Below are 18,178 nucleotides of genomic sequence, written 5' to 3' on the forward strand. Positions count from 1 at the left end.
AACCTCAAGGCTCCCACAAGAGAGCACGCAAAAGAGGGACTGCGCCATCAGAGTCTGAATTCTGTCACTTCTCTGGGGCTATAAGTATATATCCTTCTTATACCGTAGGAGCTGTTTCACACGTCACCCGCCCCCCCCCCCCCCCCATGTGCATCTTCAATTCTGTTAAACTAAACCCACAGAGCTGCAACAGAAAACTCAGGTGTGTCCAGGTCTTCGAAGTCCAGCAGCTTGTTGAGTTTTGGATTGATCTGACACAACAAACAAGCTGGTAATTCTTTACGCCAAAATTATCACTGTTGCAGTTATACATTATTGGTGGGGTATGGGAACTACCACAAAAAAACTAAAAAGTTAACACACTGGAACAAACATTTAATATAACCAAGGCGGCATTAAAAACTACGCGTTGCTTCCCCCTACTGTCTAAAACAGCAAACTGCAAGCCCGGGTATAAACGTTTACAGATCGTGTCGTCAGCTCAAATCCATTTTCCGAGAACATTCTAATTAGAGGATGTTAAAGTAACTAGAAGGACATTTCATCTTAGTCAGAGAAATAAAAACGTCGGCATGCATAGAAAAATATATAACTAGCAATAATTCAATTCTATGAGTGCTAGCAATATCTTATATGGGAACACATAAATCTTTAAAATATTTGTTTTAGGTTTAAAATGTGAGGAAATACGGCTGTTTATGTCTGAGAGCAGCGCCCTCTGCTGGATAAAAAAAAAGACCTCCGGGTAGCTGTGCGGTGAAAAAAAAAATCAGTGAACACACACTTCTTTAAAAATAAAAAATCACAGGCACTTTAAGGGAGAATAAGAGAAAGATACAATTTCGAAAAGGAAGTAATTAAAATGTAACATTATCTAAAAGCAATTGCAGTTTAATTAGCAGTTTATCGCTTTCGGTTCACGTGTTTGCTAGAGTCGTGGAAGAGTGAAAACAACCGTAGTCGTTTTTAAACAACAATTTTGTTTTATTGAACACCGGTATGTCTGACAGTGAAAACTGGGAGGAGGTTTGGTTAGTAATCAGTATTTACACCAGGACAATGGAAAGAGAAAAATATATACATACAAGAAAAGGCCCCAAGTGCAGGGAATTCTGGGAAAGAATGAGAGTGAGGCTGTCATTGTAGACTTCAACATTGACCAAGGCCCCTATTCTATGAACATTTAGACCATCTGTCACCTTTTTTAACCCTTGTACAGTATTTCTAACTTTCTGAACATATTTTTGCAGCACAACACACTAGCTCTTGCAAACTCACAAAGAACTTGGTCCCACACTAATGGCAATAACAGGCAAAATAAACGAACTACTAACACATCAATGTAATGTAACACTTCTCCTTTTTACATTACTGAAAGAACAACGTCGGAAAAAGCTCTTTGTCCATGACAGCGTTGCTGATTAAAAGCACTTGTTTCCTATTATTATAAAAATGTCCTGCAATATCACAGCACACAGAACAACAATGTACAACAAAAACGCTTTTAAGCTGAACCTCAACATCTACCAGTGGCGTCAATCTAAAGTACAAACCATAATGTGGTTGCCTTATTTTCTTGTTCTTACAAAAAATAAATCTTTTATCCTTTTATTAGCTCAACTTTCTTGTGTGGCAGAAGCAGCTAACCTTCGCAAGGATGCACAGAACCCGAGGGAAGAAGGGCGTACTGAAGGGGGTGCAGAAAGGGGTGCAAAAGGGGGTACTGAAGGGGGTGCAGAAAGGGGTGCAAAAGGGGGTACTGAAGGGGGTGCAGAAAGGGGTGCAAAAGGGGGTACTGAAGGGGGTGCAGAAAGGGGTGCAAAAGGGGGTACTGAAGGGGGTGCAGAAAGGGGGTACTGAAGGGGGTGCAAAAGGGGGTACAGAAAGGGGTGCAAAAGGGGGTATTGAAGGGGGTGCAGAAAGGGGTGCAAAAGGGGGTACTGAAGGGGGTGCAGAAAGGGCATCGGTGGCATCTCCCTGGCCTGCTTGTGCCAACGTGATGCACCGCTTGTACTGGCATTTAGGGAAAATGCACCAGTAGGGGATGTCAGTGGGATGCTGGGGTGGTATTGGTGGGATCAAACAGATAATGGGGATAATACCACAGGGGGGAGGAGGGGGGGTTTATTGTGGTAATGACACACATGACAAGCTGAGTGCAGAGGAGGAGCCAAAGCAAATATGGTCTCCAAAGACAACCAAATAGCTGGAGCTTCTCAAGCTAGCAGTGATGCTCACACAGCCTGCAGGGTCTATGGATACAGAGGTCCACTGCATCAGGGTTCTGACTCACGTTGCACTGCAGGTCCATTGTGGATGGAGGTTCTTTCCAGGAAACTGGGACCACTTTCTAAATTTCTAATAATCTGTTAGTGATTTTTTTTTTTTTACTTTCCAGCTGATACGGTGAAAGTTCATAGTATTGTTTCCTGAAACGTCTGAGGCCTGATCTTTTCTGCTGTTTCTCTTTGCTTTCCGTGGTTTGCTGTATGGAAACGCACCCCATCTCACCTGCTGGCCAATGCAAATCAAGTCCCCTGTAGCCCCTGCAAAGGTCAAAGGTCAAGCTGGTAAAAAAAAATAAAAAAATGTATCGATCATAATTAACTGTGGCTTGCAAAGAGTGTGAAAAGTAGAAATGTGAAACATCGAGAAGCAGCTTGAAAATTCTTTTTGCTTTGCTTAAATATTTTTAAACCAAATTACTTGTGACATAATAAGATGCAGTAGTAACCTCTGCAAAATACTGTCACTCATTATATTCTTTATGATCACATGAAACATTTGTCATAAACAAGTAAAAAGGACGGTAAACAACGTAAACATTTATGTGAAGCTTCCTTATACTGTAAAGTACCTACGTTTTTCCTGAAATTCTTGCCCTCAGTATAATTAACAGTAAGAGCAATGAAAACAAACATAAGAAAAAAATATATAACGTGCAGCATATTAGTGGCGAAAATAATATCTATGTACAGCATGATCCTCAGAATGTTACCGAAATATATCTGAGAAACTATATACAGTACTGTTGCAGTGGTATTATGGTTTTGCTGCGATGCTGGGAATTTGGATCAGAATCTCCGGGTGACACCTACAGGGACTGGCCTGGGAAAAGCAACCAGACATTACAAAGGTGCACTGTGCACCACTGGAGACGCATTTCGTCTCACCGTCGGCCGAGAGGCCTCAGTGTCCGGCGACTTCTGAATGAGAAAAGGAGCAGTAAGGTGAACGCTGGGGGGTCCCCATCTCCCGCCGCCCCGGACCGAGCTACGTTAATTAACGGGTGCGCTAACAAACACACTGCTACAAGGGCTCGTGTGTCAGATGGGGGTCAGAGGCTGCAGTGTTTTTATGTGTATATGTGTGTGTTTTGTTTTCACTCTCGCCGAGGCTTCGTCTGAGAGACTCCCGTCGACATCCTCCCCATTTCCTCCGCCTCGGGCCTCTCTCCCGGTTACTGGGACTTTGCTGTGGGCGACAAGTTCACAAAAAGGACACCGGTGAGGCTCCGGGCAGACCTGAAGCCAGATGCAGTATCAAAGCATCAAAGAAAGAAAAGGATTTGGCTACAAATGAGACCTAAACCCTACCTCTGACTGGTCAGGTCTGAGCTTGGCTAATTAGCATTAGCGCTAATATCCAAAAATAAATCAAGGTTGTGTCCTAAATAGACTCTGTGTCTGTGGTTCTGACAGTCCTGAAAGCAGGGACTGCGCTATGGGATGGCGAGGTGACAGAGCAGATTGTCCCGTGCTGCCCCCATGGCTCCCACCACTTATTAAGACCGGCGACTGTATTGAGGCGATAAGCACAGCCACTTCCTGCCAGCCTTGCTTATGTGCTTCTGCAACATTTCTGCTGCACGTCTCCTCCATTGCTGGTGGATTCGACCAGCTTGAGTACGGTATAGCTACTCTGGATGTAGAATAGGAGGCGCGTACTACTGATCCGAATACACATATACACTCCATGTTATAATGTAAGATGCATGACATATACAGTTCAGATGCTCCCTAGGTTACTATGGGGTTACATTCCGATAAACCTATCGTAAGGCAAAAATATCGTATGGCGAAAATGCATTTTGATACTGTATACCTAACAAACATCACAGCCTACCTAGGCCTACCTTAACATGCTTAGAATACTTACATTAGTCTACATCTGGGCATAATCATTGACACAAATCCTATTTTACAATTAATCGCTGAGTTTCTCATGTAATCTATTGAATAATACACATTATCAAGTCAAAATACTGTAACACAGACCATCGTAACCAGCGTAGCATCTGTACTGCAGGGAGGGCAGGGGTGCAGACCTAACAGGGTCTAACCCAAACTACTACCCCAATTAACTCAAGCTAAATCCAACAGACTCTCAGCAAAGAACAAACATGAATCATTAAGCACTGCCCTCCTGCACAGTCTGACACAGAGCGTTCAGACTCATCAAGGCCAGCTGGGCTTCGCTGGGAAGGTTTCCGGAGACTGGCCATCACTTGCTATGATGACACAAGAGGTCGCCCAAACCCAGCCAAAAGCCACTTCCAAAAAAAACTCAGCATAAATTTTGGATTGAAGTGAATGGGCAGGTTGGTGGGTTGGTGTGGCCAGTAGCCCATCCTGTGGTCTGTGTGGATGCCAGTGCCTCAATGCAGTGATGGGGACACTACGCCGCAAAAGCGGCTTGTCCTTTGGATGAGACATAAATCCGAGGTCCTGACCCTCCGAGGTCATAAAAGACCCCTGGGCATCTTTCGAAAGAGCAGGGGTAGTAGCCCGATGCCCTGGCTAAATTGCCCATTGTGGCCCTTTCAGATCTGGCCTCCTAAATATCCCCAATATCTAACTGGTGAATTCTCTCCTGCCCCTTCACCACCTTAGCTACTGTATGGTGAGCGTACTGGTGCAGAATGGCTGCTGTCGCATCATCCAGGTGGGGGCCACACAGTGGTGGGGGTTGAAGTGGATCCCCATTGGTTCTGTAAAGCATTTTGAGTGTCTTGAAAAGTGCCAGTTAAATGTAACTTTCCTTCAGTCATTCATACATGTACCTGAGGCAGTAAGAAATGATGAGGGTTGGTCACTAGAGCGTGGCAGGAGGACAGTGTAGCAACTTAAGCAGAGAGTTGACTGCTGCTTGGGGAGGGATCTTACCTACGGGACTGCTCTCTGGAATGGAGTTCTGTTTTGGAGAGGAGGTGAGGCTACTTTGTGCTTTGCTGGGCTCGGGGGGGTTCTGTGACGTCTCATTCTGGGGAGGCTGTGCCGCCGCGGGCCGGCCTGTAGGGGGAGCCGTCACGGTTGGGGCGTCGCTGAGGTCGACCAGCGTCACGTATCTGGGGGCGGTCCGAGGGCCGCCCGCGGCTTTGGGCGTGCTGGACTGCGGGACGAGCGGGGTCATGCTGTCGCTGGTGGGCAGCGAGTCTGGCGTGTCGCAGTTAATGACGGGCGATGGCAGCAGGTTCTTAACCGTGGGGGTGATGTCGACGGCGCGCCTGGAAAGCAGGCCGAGGGAGCCGTGAGCACAGGAAGACATGAAACCGGAGAGCGAGAGAGATGAGGGGTTGGGGGGGGGGGGGGGGGGGGGAGGCGCGGCAGAGGAAGGACAGAAGGGACGGAAAGAAGAAATTACAGCGATAAACCGAGAGTGGATTATGGATGAATGACAGAAAACAATAAAAATCGCAAGAAAACAGGCTGTATTTTACAGCAGACGGTGACACGCACTCAGAGTCTGTCAGAGGAGTGGTCTCACTGGGCTCCGTCAGCGCTCCCCCATCGTGGTTCTGCGTCTCTTCCTCCGTACGAACCTCCACAATGGGCTCCCTGGACTCATCCTTTCTGTGAATGGAGATTCAGAGAGACACGAATGCTCAGAAAGTGAGCTGAGGACAGAGCTTGGCTGACATATCCCTGGCTGTCCCCGAGGCCCCACTGCCTATGCAGCACACACCAAATCAGTGCGCAGCTACTATTCCGAGGTCATTTCAATCTATAGAGCATGAACCAATCAGAACAAAGTTACAATTCTAGGTCAACATCAGGCTATATAACATGGACCAATGAGAATACAGCTACGGTTCTAGGTCAATGTCAAACTATATAGCATAGACCAATTAGAATTCAGAAACAATTGTAGATCAAAGTCAAACCACAACAAGAACCAATCAGAATCCTTATTAGGTAGGGCAACTCAATCTTTTGAAAGACAACAAAGCCTCGAATTTCAGGTATATGACTTACATTTTATTTAGTATTGTGAGACTACGAGAGTGACATTTCTCAGTGGGTACTCACGAAAACGCTGCCATTCCTCCTTCGAAATCTTTCCCCTTGGCGCCTGCCCCCTGCTTGCCACACACATTGGCGGCCAGACACATCAGGAGGCCGCACTTGTTAATGAAGAAGCAGGCAACGTCCACGATGACAAGGAGCACCACGAAGGCCACCACCAGTATCCCGGCAACGGCCCCGGCGCCCAGTCTGCCACTAGCCAGAGGATCTTTGGTGTAAAGAGACGAGAGGATAATCACTGATCTGGGAACAGTAACGCGTGAATCAAAAAAAAAAAAATCACACCTATATATATAAGTGAAACCTTCTCTCTGCTGGGAAGGGCAGTGGTGCACTTAAAAGGTTAATTTACCATTTTCTGGTAAAAAGCAACAAACAAACAAGCTCCTTTTTGGGAAGTAACTGCTCCACATGTGAGGACCAGAGGTTACGTGTCTCACCTGGGAAATTAGCTCCAAACTTGTGTTGAGTCAGTAGTGAGAATCTCTTAAATGTCAAAGCAGTAATTTCCACCAAAGTATACAGGAGTGTAAGAATGCAGAAAAACAGCCTAAAGCCGCATTGCAAGGAATGAAATCATTAAAAGTCCTTCCGTCGTGCGACAGGACGCACCTTCCATTAATAACGTCGTAGTTAAACTGTATCCTTTCAGTATTTAGATTTGAAGGCCTTTTCATGGGAATGAGCAGGGTGCAGCAGATTACATTACCTAAAGCATACAAACATGTGCCTTCAATCGGGAGAAACGTGAGCACTTCAGCCGGAGTGCACACAGGCCTAATTAAATGTTCTGCACCACACAATAAGTGAACACAGAAAAAAAAAACAGGAAGTGATTGACAAAGCTTGCGGGCACGTTATGACTTATGGGAAATTTACAACGAGCCAGCATAGATTTAATAAAACAATCCAGAAAACTGTAAAATTAAAGCGCCGCCAGACATAAAACTCATTTGACGTTTTTAAGTCTGCTAAACATGATCAACAGCTTTATGGGAATCGTGAGAAAGAAAACAAATGGTTAGTGCACAAGTCATTTCCCCAAGAGAAGTACGGCAGCCCCCCGGACAGTGTGAGACAGACGGTCTGGTCCTCCAACCCTGCCACTCACTCCTCTGGGTGCTTTTAGGCTTTAAGCCTCGGTTTTGTGTCGGAATGAGATTACAGCTGCTCTGCTTTATGAGAGGCAGGGCTGTAACAGGAAATCACACATGCCGCAAGGCTTCAGCGACACACACAGCGGACTCCACACCAGCTCCATGGAGGAGGAACTTCCCATCTGCACACGACAGTTATTCCGACATTGGGAATGTGATTCAGCACCACGGACAGCACCTCCATTCACCCTGGGATCGACTTAAAGTGCTTTCTGAACTACTTAGCCGGCCATTTCCAAGCTCCGACCATAATAATGGCGGGATATCTTTTACCGGCACATATGAGGGGGTATCCATCCGCTCACCAGCTCGATATTTAAGGCCACCGTTGCCTAAAAATAAAACCAAATTTAATAAGCGCCTTTGGAATCGCTTTGGAGATCTGACGTAAAAGACAAGGGTGACTGCTGTAACGGTTGCCGTGGTAACCAGCAGTGCCATTTTCTGGCTGCAGATCCGCCGGGCTTGGAGCAGAGCCCCGCCCGGGCTGTCCTCCGAGGGAGCTGTCCCGAATACTCTTAAGGTAACACTTTTTAAGGCACTTCAAAGTGTTAAGGGGCCGAAGCATCTCCTGTTTTTGCCCATTTGAACAAGTGTGCCGTGAAAGAGACACACTGTGGTTATGTGCACATCAGAGGGAAGGCATCAAACGCACTCGCTCTCTCACACACACACACACACACACTGGCTGATATATCCCCAGCAGCACCTACCGAGATTCACAAGCATATGCTGTGTGAATTAGATCCTGAGGCAGAAGCTTCAGAGACAGGATGCGTGCAGAGGACACCTGACAGATGCAGGCGGCCCTTGGACGACCCACCATACTAAATAAGTCATGTCCAGACCTGCCATGCAAAGTTCACCGAGGAAACGCTGCTTTGCCTTATTTCCCAACAACCCCCGTTTATAAAACAGTCCCTTTCATCCCAAATTTAGGCTGTACATTTTACCACATTTCCACAAATCTCCAGTAAACAAATCTTATGTCAGGCCACAAATATGTCTCTCATTGATGAGTGCGGTAAGGGTTAAGTTTCTACAAAAAAAAAAAAAAACATTTCTGAAAGCACAACAATGCCCCTTTCCCAGCACGGCAGCCAACATGACTGGCATGCGATGTGAGGATAAAAACCAGAATTCAAGCATCACAAACAAAACTGCCCGTAAACCATGGAGCACGAACCTTTCCTTTATTTCCAGCTGACTTCATTTAAACGTGAGAGAAGCACATTTATGCAAATTCGTCACATAACTGTTCAAGCCATTTAAAGTCCATGTCTATTTCTCCTTGCAGGATTTTCATTGAGCCTAAGCGCTGTGCTGACTGGCACAGCGAAATCCTCATTACGCCTTAAACAAACATGCACACTGCCCCCTATAGGGAATAAAAATATCACACCATACAGACAATACCCATCTAGAACAGCGTTTCTCAACCTGGTCCTCAGGGACTCCCAGAGAATCCATGTTTTTACTCCCTCCCAGTTTCCAATAGAGAGTTGAGATGGAGCAAAAATGTGGACTGTATAGCATGGAACTCAGGGGGAGCAAAAACAGGTACCGGCTGTGGGTCCCCAAGGGCTGGGTTGGGAAATATTGCTCTAGAAAGTTATTTCCACAATACACCTGTAGTTTAAAATGTAAGTGCCGCTATAAATATAGTTATTTAGTCAACATTTTCATATATTCAGTCAATTTATACCCCTTATTTCTTATTTATGGTAATACACCAGCTTGTACACAAAAGGCTGTTATTTTTGTTTGTAATCAAATATAAGACCGGTACAAAGACAAGTGTATTTATGCAAAATAAATTATGCATAATTTTGCTAAACTGACAGAATTTAAATAAACAGTTCTTTGTAATTCCTCGGGCAAAATTCAAAGGAAGAGACTGGATTTTCAAAAATTCTTTTGCATATTTCTGGGGGGGGGGGGGGGAACGACGATGACAATAATATAGTTTCTTCTTTTAAGCAGAGGATCCTTCCAGAAGCCGGGAGGAGAGAGTCGGGGTCCTTTACCGATTCCCTCAGATAGAGACGTGACAGTGCGACAGGGCAGAGGCGAGGCCAAGCGGGGGTGCTGTTTCTACGACGACGTACACAGGCACACCGGAGGCCACGCCTCCTGTTCCCCTTTCACAGCACGGCTGCTAACAGTCACGTTTCCCATCTCATGTTAATGCTCTTAATTCAGACACCTTAACGGAGGAAGAATGGCCTCTTTGGGTATAAGGGGAAAAAAAAAATCAACTCTTAGAAGCGAAATCAAACTACTGTACTATGCCCCCCACCCCCCGAAACCGTTCCACGATAACCCATCTGTGTGACTGTCCTTGTGTCTGTCCGTCATCCGGGCCCCGTGTGGGGCCTCCCTGCCCCCGGGCTGGACGCCGGACCCGGCTTACGAGAGCAGGATCGCGGCCAGCATGGAGATGAGGAGCGAGGCCAGGGCGGAGGTCAGAGAGGAGCAGCCGAGGGTCGCTGAGGGATGCAGAAACGGCATGTGAATGCCACAGGGGGACAGAGGGACGCTACGCGCAACAGAAGGGGCGTCACGCACAGCAAAACATGCCACACAGTCGCCACAGCAACACCGATGAGGGGGACAGGGCGGGCGTCATTGAGGACAACAGTCATTAGATTTTTAAACAAGTAACCAGTTTGGTCAGAGACCACACAATGGACACAAAGAGAAAACAGGGGAAGGAGGGAGAGAGAGAGAAAGATAGAAAAAATAAGTCAAGTTACAGAAAGGTACGGACGCTAAACTGAAACATAAAAGGAAGTAGGAGGCAGTGAGAGGACGGCTGCCCTAAAACGTGACTTTTAGAGAAGGGGGTGCAGGAGAGCAGAGAGAACATTCTAGTGACTGCAGGAGAAGGGCAAGGGACAGAAGGTGGAGACAGGACACATACTCATGCTGGACGACAGGCCTTGTGAACATCACACACATTTACTCTATGTCACCTTAAATACTGTATTATTATTATTATTATTATTATTATTATTATTATTATTATTGGTGTTGTTTGATTTCGTCAGGACTCATCATCGAGCCGCTCGTAGGAACAGAGATGCTATTCCAAGTTACAGCCCCATTTGTGTTTAATAAACGGACGCAAGGCATTATGGGAGATGTGCCGTTTCAAGTTAAAAGAGGGGCACGGCCGTAGCGGCTCTCGGCATTAGAAAGCGCGCTCGTGCTGACACCGCGGAGGAGAGCTTACTTCACGCTCTCAGAATGTCAGCCCCCGAGACGTGGCCCACATGTAGCTCTATTTTCGGTGGGTGCTTGTTAACTTGCAGCCAAGCGTTAACACTTAGACGCCGTCCTCCTCAGCAGCCGACTCCAGACAGGGGGCAAGCAGCCGTGCCCTGCGAAAAGGCCGCATGGAGTCTGACCACGAGCGAGCCCCATTCTGAAAGGGCGGCGGCCTGCGGTACAGAAATCGGTGCTGAAATTCGCCGGGGCCAGTGCTGTGGGGACGGCGTGCGGGTGCAAAGCCAGAAGTGCGGATTAGTGAGCATGAGCCACAGTGTGGTTGAACAACGGGGTGAGGATGCAGGAGCTGTAACCTTTCGTTAATGGGTGCCCCCTACTGGATAGAAGAGGGAGGTGCACCTTCATTCCCAGGTGGTACTATACAGGATACTGCTTTGGGGATTCCGTTATAAAAACGAGTTAGAAGCCCAGTGCTACTGCAGTTCGGCTGCAGAAAAGTCAGAATCAGAGATCCTTAGTGACAGCAACCACGGCTGGGACCGGAGGTAACTCACACTGTCCTTCAGCTTGAGAGAAGTCAGCTTCAAAGACGGACGGGGACTAAAAGCAAGGCAAGCCTCCGTACTACTGTCTGTGACTTGCAGCTTTGGCTGGGTGTCTTTACCATGGCGATGCCAGGTATTAACGTCGGGTGTCTGCCAAGCTTCAGCAACGTCCGCACCACAGTTTGCCATGACATCATAACCAGGAGCCTTGGCGTGTGAGGTTGGTGACGCTCCCCCCCCAAGGAGGCGGCAGGGGGGGGGGGGGGGGGCGAGGGGCACAGGTCACGGGAAGGCAGACAGAAGAGATGGTGAGACATGCAGAGCTGTCAGTCAAGCATGGAACACGGGATTCTGGGGGGGTATAGGGGTGGGGTTGGGCTAGTCCATGCGGATCAGAGAGGAGGAACCACACTGGGAAGACGCATGAGGACGGCAGCCTGTTAGACCTCCATGTGGTCTCCTGGCACACTCAGGGCTGGAGCTCTCGCTCCCCCTCCCCAGTTAAACCCCAGGCGGGCAGCTGTGTTAGCTGTGCCCTGCGTAGGCCCGAGACCCTGAGCCCTGTGCGGTTAGTCGAAGCAGCGGAGTTAAACCCCAGCAGGTCAGGCCTCGGATGACACGGGAGAGGATGCCAGCTGTGCCAGCGAGCGGTACCTGGGGCGGCCGTGGGGGCAGGCGCGGTGCGAAGAGCCACTGTGGCGGGCCGCGACTGGCCTCGCCGGTTCTCAGCCACCACGTAAACATTGTACTCGGTGTCCCAGTCCAGGCCGTGCAGCACCACGAACTCGCTGCCACTGGGCAGACGTATCTCGGGCCGCCAGCTGGACGCGAGCTTCTGGGGGACAGACAGAGAGGACCACGCTCAGCCCCCCCTCCTGGAGACCTCCACCCCCCCACCCCGCCCTCCGCTGGCATGAGCCTGATACTCACTGCTTTGTAACTGACTATGTAGTGTGTGATGGGAGAGCCCCCATCGTCCTGCTTGGTCCAGCTCACCCTGAGGGCATTGCCAGCTGGCTGGAGCTGGGCTTCAAGCCTGGGGGCGCTGGGCTCCCCTAGGGACAGAGCAGGGACAGCGGGGTTAGGGACATCACCAGCAGGGGGCTCCTCGATCAGCCCCTGCTCCCAGCCTGACGGCACCGGCCTTGCAAAACCTGTTCGATTTTACTTATTTTTTCCTTGCGTGAAGCTCATTCTCACTTTCCGGTTTAAATAAACTACTCACCGTGAAGTCACCCGCAGAATTTAAAGGAAACCCTACAGAATCTTTTTAGAGCTTGGAAAATGTCACTCTATTGCCATTAAAATAAGAGTGATGTGTATTTTTTGGCCCATAATTTTTACCCTCTGACTCACCCATTAGTCTCACACATGTGCCCTCTGACTCGACCATTAGCCTCATGCGTGTTCCCTCTGACTCGTGAATTAGCTTCATGCGTGTGCCCTTTGACTCGCCCATTAGCCTCATGCGTGTGCCCTCTGACTCGCCCATTAGCCTCAAGCGTGTGCCCTCTGACTCACCCATTAGCCTCATGCGTGTGCCCTCTGACTCGCCCATTAGCCTCATGCGTGTGCCCTCTGACTCGACCATTAGTCTAGGGCATGTGCTCCGACTCGTTTTTTAGCATATTGCATATACCCTCTGCAGTGTCACCAACTTTGGTCAGCTGGCTGGGGTGAGATTTTCAGTTTGAGTCAAATCCATTTACATGTATGTAACAGTTCTATTAACTTGTAAATAGTCTGTAGGGTTTACAAACTACCCCAACGCTTTTGATGCAACTAATTTTAGTTTTGTCATGAAATAACATATAGTTGCTGTAAGATTTCTTGCGTAAGCATAAGAATCAGAAAATGTGTCACGCCAGAAGCGTGAGAGTTGGCAACCCTGCCTCTGACTCGCCCGTTAGCCTAGGGCACATGCCCTCTGACTCGCCCGTTAGCCCAGCGCACATGCCCTCTGACTCGCCCGTTAGCCTAGCGCACATGCCCTCTGACTCGCCCGTTAGCCAAGGGAATATGCTATCTGACTCGCCCGTTAGCCTAGCGCACATGCCCTCTGACTCGCCCGTTAGCCAAGGGAATATGCTATCTGACTCGCCGGTTAGGCCAGCGCACAAGCCCTCTGACTCGCCCGTTAGCCTAGTGCACATGCCCTCTGACTCGCCCCTTAGCCTAGCACACATGCCCTCTGACTCGCCCGTTAGCCTAGCGCACATGCCCTCTGACTCGCCCGTTAGCCTAGCGCACATGCTTTCAGACTTGCCCATTAGCCAAGGGAATATGCTATCTGACCCGCCCATTAGCCGAGTGCAGTGCTTTCTGACTCACCCGGTAGCCTAGCATGCATGCTCTCTGACTCGCCCATTAACCTACCACACTGCTTTTTGACTCACCTGTTAGCCCAGCACACGTACTGTCTAAATCGCCCGTTAGCTCAAGCTGACTTTTCCGGTGCACTTCATTTATTGACAGAGCTCGTCTTAAAACCTCACCCACAAGGAGGTGATTGTGCTTGACGATCCTGCTTGAACTGGCAGTCATTTAGGTAATAAGTACTGAGAGAGTGCATTAAAGGCTTTGGAAAAAAAGGGAAAAAGTTGGACTTTTTTTTCCATACGGTCAGCTTGCGGGAGGTGCATGAATCGTAAGCAAGCCAGCACCAGCGCCTCCCTATATCCATCCTAGCATCAGTCAGCACCACCCCTCTCAGTGACCAGATGCAGGCTGGGGGCCGCTGACAGGCCCCCGGTCACTCAGCCTGAGCCCACCCACAGTTACTGCCCTCCCAACCATTTCACATTGCCCCTTTCCTGTCTGGCTCCCAGCTGAACTGCAGTCATCCGGTCCCGCCTCACCTCTGTACCCTAAGAACTACATACTTATTATTCATACTAATGTAACATCCATCCATAATTAATATTTCACTTTGCCACACTTCAATTAATGTTTGCATCCGTTTGGCACAGTATGACACAGCCCGTGTGCTTATTTACACAACACAATGTGACAAATGAGAGACAGTCAGGCCCGGCTCCAGCTCGGAGATGCAGGGTGGGCTGCAGGATTCTCTGGAGTTGGGGGGGGGGGTGGGTGTTTGTGTGAAACAGCTTAAAAAGCCTGCCTTAAGCAAACAAACTGGCCTGTCGCCTTCCTATTCAGGATAACAAGTTCTGTGATTGGCTGACATTAGCAGAGCCTTGGGCTGGGCCAAGCTAATGATTGGGTGGTCCAGTCCCCCCCAGACCCATGGAGCCGAGCCTGGTGACACCGTACAGCACTTAACAAGAAATTCATTAAAAGTATCATTTTCAGTCAAATGAACATTTCTCAGATGCTAAAAGGGAAACAAATGGTTATATATGAAACAAATAAAGAACAGAAAAACAAGTAATGATCTGTGTACTTATTTTTATACCCAGATTGTTCTATTAACCCACAAAATTTACATAATTTACAATATTAATTATCAGACTCAATAAGTCCAACAATAAGACTGTCGATGCTGCCGTAAGCAATGCCCGCTAATGACAGACAGCTTCTACATTTTATGCTGATAACTGACAAGCAGCCTACGCTCATTAGAGCCGTAAACCTAACGAGGGGCATTTTCGGCGGGCAGGAGAGGTGACCCCCCCCAGCTCACACTCCATTCATAATGACCCGCCAGTGTCAGCCAGCGCCGCTCAGCACAGAGGGGCAAACGCAGAGCGAGTAGATAATAACTACCTTCTTTGCAGGGTAGAGTTTTCAAATAAAGGCTTTACGCAGGAGGAGTGACGATTCTGCTCGGGGCCTGCGGTATTACTAGCGGCACGTTTTTTTAAGTAGTCATTTTGTGATGGATGGGGGGAAAAAACAGGACCGATCTAAGCTGTCCACTGCCGCCTGGCGTAATTTGGCCGAAAAAAAAGGAAATGAACTCAGAACAGAAATTGTCTCATTGAGGTCAACCATTTGCTTTGAATGTAATTTCCTCCTCACCCATCTTCCTGAAAACCTAGCGTCTTGGTGCTTGCGCTTAAAATAACTATAAAGTGCGTGGGGGGGGGGGGGGCATAAAAACCAGTGGAAATCCTGTCATTTTGATTTATGCGAGTCTTGGCATTTTATTATATTTTTTGGTGTGAAAGGTGCACTGAATAGAGACCAGTCACCAAGGAGAGGGCGCTGAGTGTTACAGCTTTACAAGGAGGCGTCTAGGTAGGGAAACACAAGATGAATAGTTTTTATATATAATTATGTATCATAAAGCGATGCATGAATGATGAAAAGCTGAAATAAAAAATGCTTTAAAACTGAAAAATGATCCTTTCAGAAAGAAAACACTGAAAAAAGGAATAAAATGAAATGAGAACACATGAATGGAGTTTGTGGCGTACGTTTAATGTCTCTATGTCTTTATCCAAAGCTAACCAGTCAATTATTTACCTTCTGTTGATCAGCGAGGGCGACATCACCAGCACCCATGCAAGTCACATGACAGTCACATGATATGCACGCACATGATTGGTTGAAAGTTGAAGAGGTCATAAGAAAATATGATTATATATATATACAAGAATGGAAAATAATAGTAAAGACATTTTTACAGAAAGAGCAGGAAAACAATTCAGGTCAAACCAGAATAAACCATTCACAGATTGGAGAATGACCATCACTAAATCCATAAATCTAAATATGACAAATACAACAAAACAATTAATAAGCAGTTGTACTATTATATCATTATAAAACGCATAGCAAATTTATGCTTATTAGTGCTTATTAACGGACACTTAAATGCCCATCGTCAGAGGAAATACACTTAAAAGCCAAAAATGAGAAACTGCACTTAGCAAACACAGCATGTGTCACACGTTAAAAACATGGCATGGGGACAGTAAACAGACCGACAAACGTCTGACAGACACAGAGGCATCTGGCCCTTCTCACGCAGTCCATCCTGCAGCCGTGACACGGCCAACACCCTGGACACTGTCGACCGCACCCAGCCTACGCTGGACTGCCGAGAATCTCACACAGGGAGCGAAGAAACCAAAATGACTCGCTGTTAACCGAGAGGGGACATGCATTTGTTACAAATCATTTTTCTTGTGGCCATGGGGGGATAATTAGGGCCCCCGGGGGCAACACTAATGCAGTTACGCCGTGCCCACAGAGGATGAGAGAATCCTCATTATGGTGACTGAGCAAACACGTCCCCACAACCTCCGAAGCCCCCAGGAGCCATTTTCCACGTGTGACAGAGACCTCTGGCCTCTCAATGTCCTGAAACTGCAGCCGCATCCTGCACGTTCAATGAAATCTGAGGAAACTGCAGTTTTGCAGGAAATAGAAACACAAGAGTGTATTATGGAGAAAAACGGAGTAATCACTCTTAAAGACCAGACCCAGGGACTGAAACAGGGCTATTCTGGGAACACACAAGTCACACAGAGCCCCTGTACTGACGCAGGACTGGTTTGAGGAACAACATCAAACACACACAAGCACAGCTACAATCCACCCATCACTCCAACTAGCTATTCAATACAAAGCTACAGGGCAGGAGACACCCTGGACGGGATGGCAGTCCACTACAGGGCAGGGGACACCCTGGACGGGATGCCAGTCCACTACAGGGCACACACCCTGTAAGCAACTGCGCTAATGGAATTTCTACAAGAGGAACGAGAAGAGCGGTTTAGTGGCTTACAGGGAACAAACAGAATATACTGCCTGAATGTTAGATAGAAGCTTAGTCTGTTATTTCCCAAGATAAGAGTATCTCTGTGTGTTTCAGAAAAATTTGCGAAGTAAGGGTGAGAATGAGGAAAGGGAGGGAAGGCCAGGCCAGACCACGGCTTATGATGAGAAACTGGGGATGAGAAAGAATTCTTTCAGCGCACGACCACAGGAGATAACAGCTATGATTCACAAGGAAGCTGAAGAACACTGTAGTTTGAGGTTCTCTGTCACACGGTGTGCCGGACGCTCCATGTCTCCCTTGATGTGATCAAGCTTATTAAAAAGCGGCTGCAAAACCTCCTCCAGTCCGTCTCCTTCATATCGACGGAGATGCACCAAAACATCGCGTCACGGGAAGAACACATAAACTCCGCGGCCACATCGGCCAAAACACGACAGTAATAATGGTGCAGACTGCAAAGTGAGAGTACAAGCAGTTAACGTTCAAAACACAAATGGGGGGAGCAAAAACGAGAAGTGGCCTTCCTCAGGAAGCACAGACAACCAAGAAAACTGCAACTTCGATTCAGGCAGTTAAACCCACGGCTGGAGGGTATGACAGCGTCCCCAACGCTCTGCTGCCTACAGATTCAGCCTCAATCCTCATCCTCTATAAAAAAAATAAGCAGTTTAAAGGAAAGAGAGAAAACAAGGAGAAAAAAGAAGAAAGATCTCAGCAAACCACTGAGTTATCTTATAATAACCTTGTGAAGAACTGTAGCAGCTTCAGCCAGGACCGTTGGCGAGCGTCTTAGGAATTCACGGTAATTCTCACCCAGCCTCACAGATCTTAAATTATGGAAAAGTATTTTTACGGTTTCCCTTTGTGACCGCAGCTAACATGGCGATTACTGCCTCCAAAGACAGGCTTTAAAGTCTCCCTCCTCCACTCAGGCACGCACACAAATACACACGCAGAGACACGCACGCACACACACTCAAACAGCGTTTGCCAAACCCGAAATCCACAGCTCTCACTACAAATACGGCTACGGGAGATGGACCCCATCCAGAAATCCTCTGAGCCACCGTTTTCACATCAGTTTGCAAACAGCGGAGTGGCCTGTATGCCTCCAACCGCAATCGAATTAACAGGGAAAAAACACAGACCCTGATCATATTAACTTTCAGCACCGAGCTTCAAAAAGGGAACCGTGGTGATGATAATTAGAGGCATCTGACCTTCGCCAGAAAACAAAAGGGTTCTGCC

At 47.7% G+C, this 18,178-nt stretch overlaps 1 protein-coding gene across 8 annotated transcripts in view; it reads right to left on the reverse strand.

Annotated features, from left to right (window-relative positions):
* Positions 1-963: 963 nt before the first annotated feature.
* ncam1b (neural cell adhesion molecule 1b) overlaps positions 964-18,178 on the reverse strand; it is a 99,283-nt gene continuing 82,068 nt past the window's right edge. For 5 of the 8 annotated variants that reach the window (XM_048980922.1, XM_048980921.1, XM_048980925.1 and 2 more), the window contains 6 exons: positions 12,169-12,293; positions 11,893-12,073; positions 6,309-6,513; positions 5,739-5,852; positions 5,166-5,506; positions 964-3,474 (listed from right to left, as the gene is read on the reverse strand). In XM_048980922.1, the coding sequence (XP_048836879.1) occupies positions 3,461-3,474; positions 5,166-5,506; positions 5,739-5,852; positions 6,309-6,513; positions 11,893-12,073; positions 12,169-12,293 (980 nt within the window). In that variant the 3' untranslated portion in view covers positions 964-3,460. Of the gene's footprint in view, positions 3,475-5,165; positions 5,507-5,738; positions 5,853-6,308; positions 6,514-8,638; positions 9,952-11,892; positions 12,074-12,168; positions 12,294-18,178 lie in introns of those variants that run through there. The other 3 variants (XM_048980928.1, XM_048980927.1, XM_048980926.1) reach the window with 2 other exon arrangements.

Source organism: Brienomyrus brachyistius, chromosome 17 (genome assembly GCF_023856365.1).
Source record: "Brienomyrus brachyistius isolate T26 chromosome 17, BBRACH_0.4, whole genome shotgun sequence".
In the NCBI taxonomy this organism is placed as follows: domain Eukaryota; kingdom Metazoa; phylum Chordata; class Actinopteri; order Osteoglossiformes; family Mormyridae; genus Brienomyrus; species Brienomyrus brachyistius.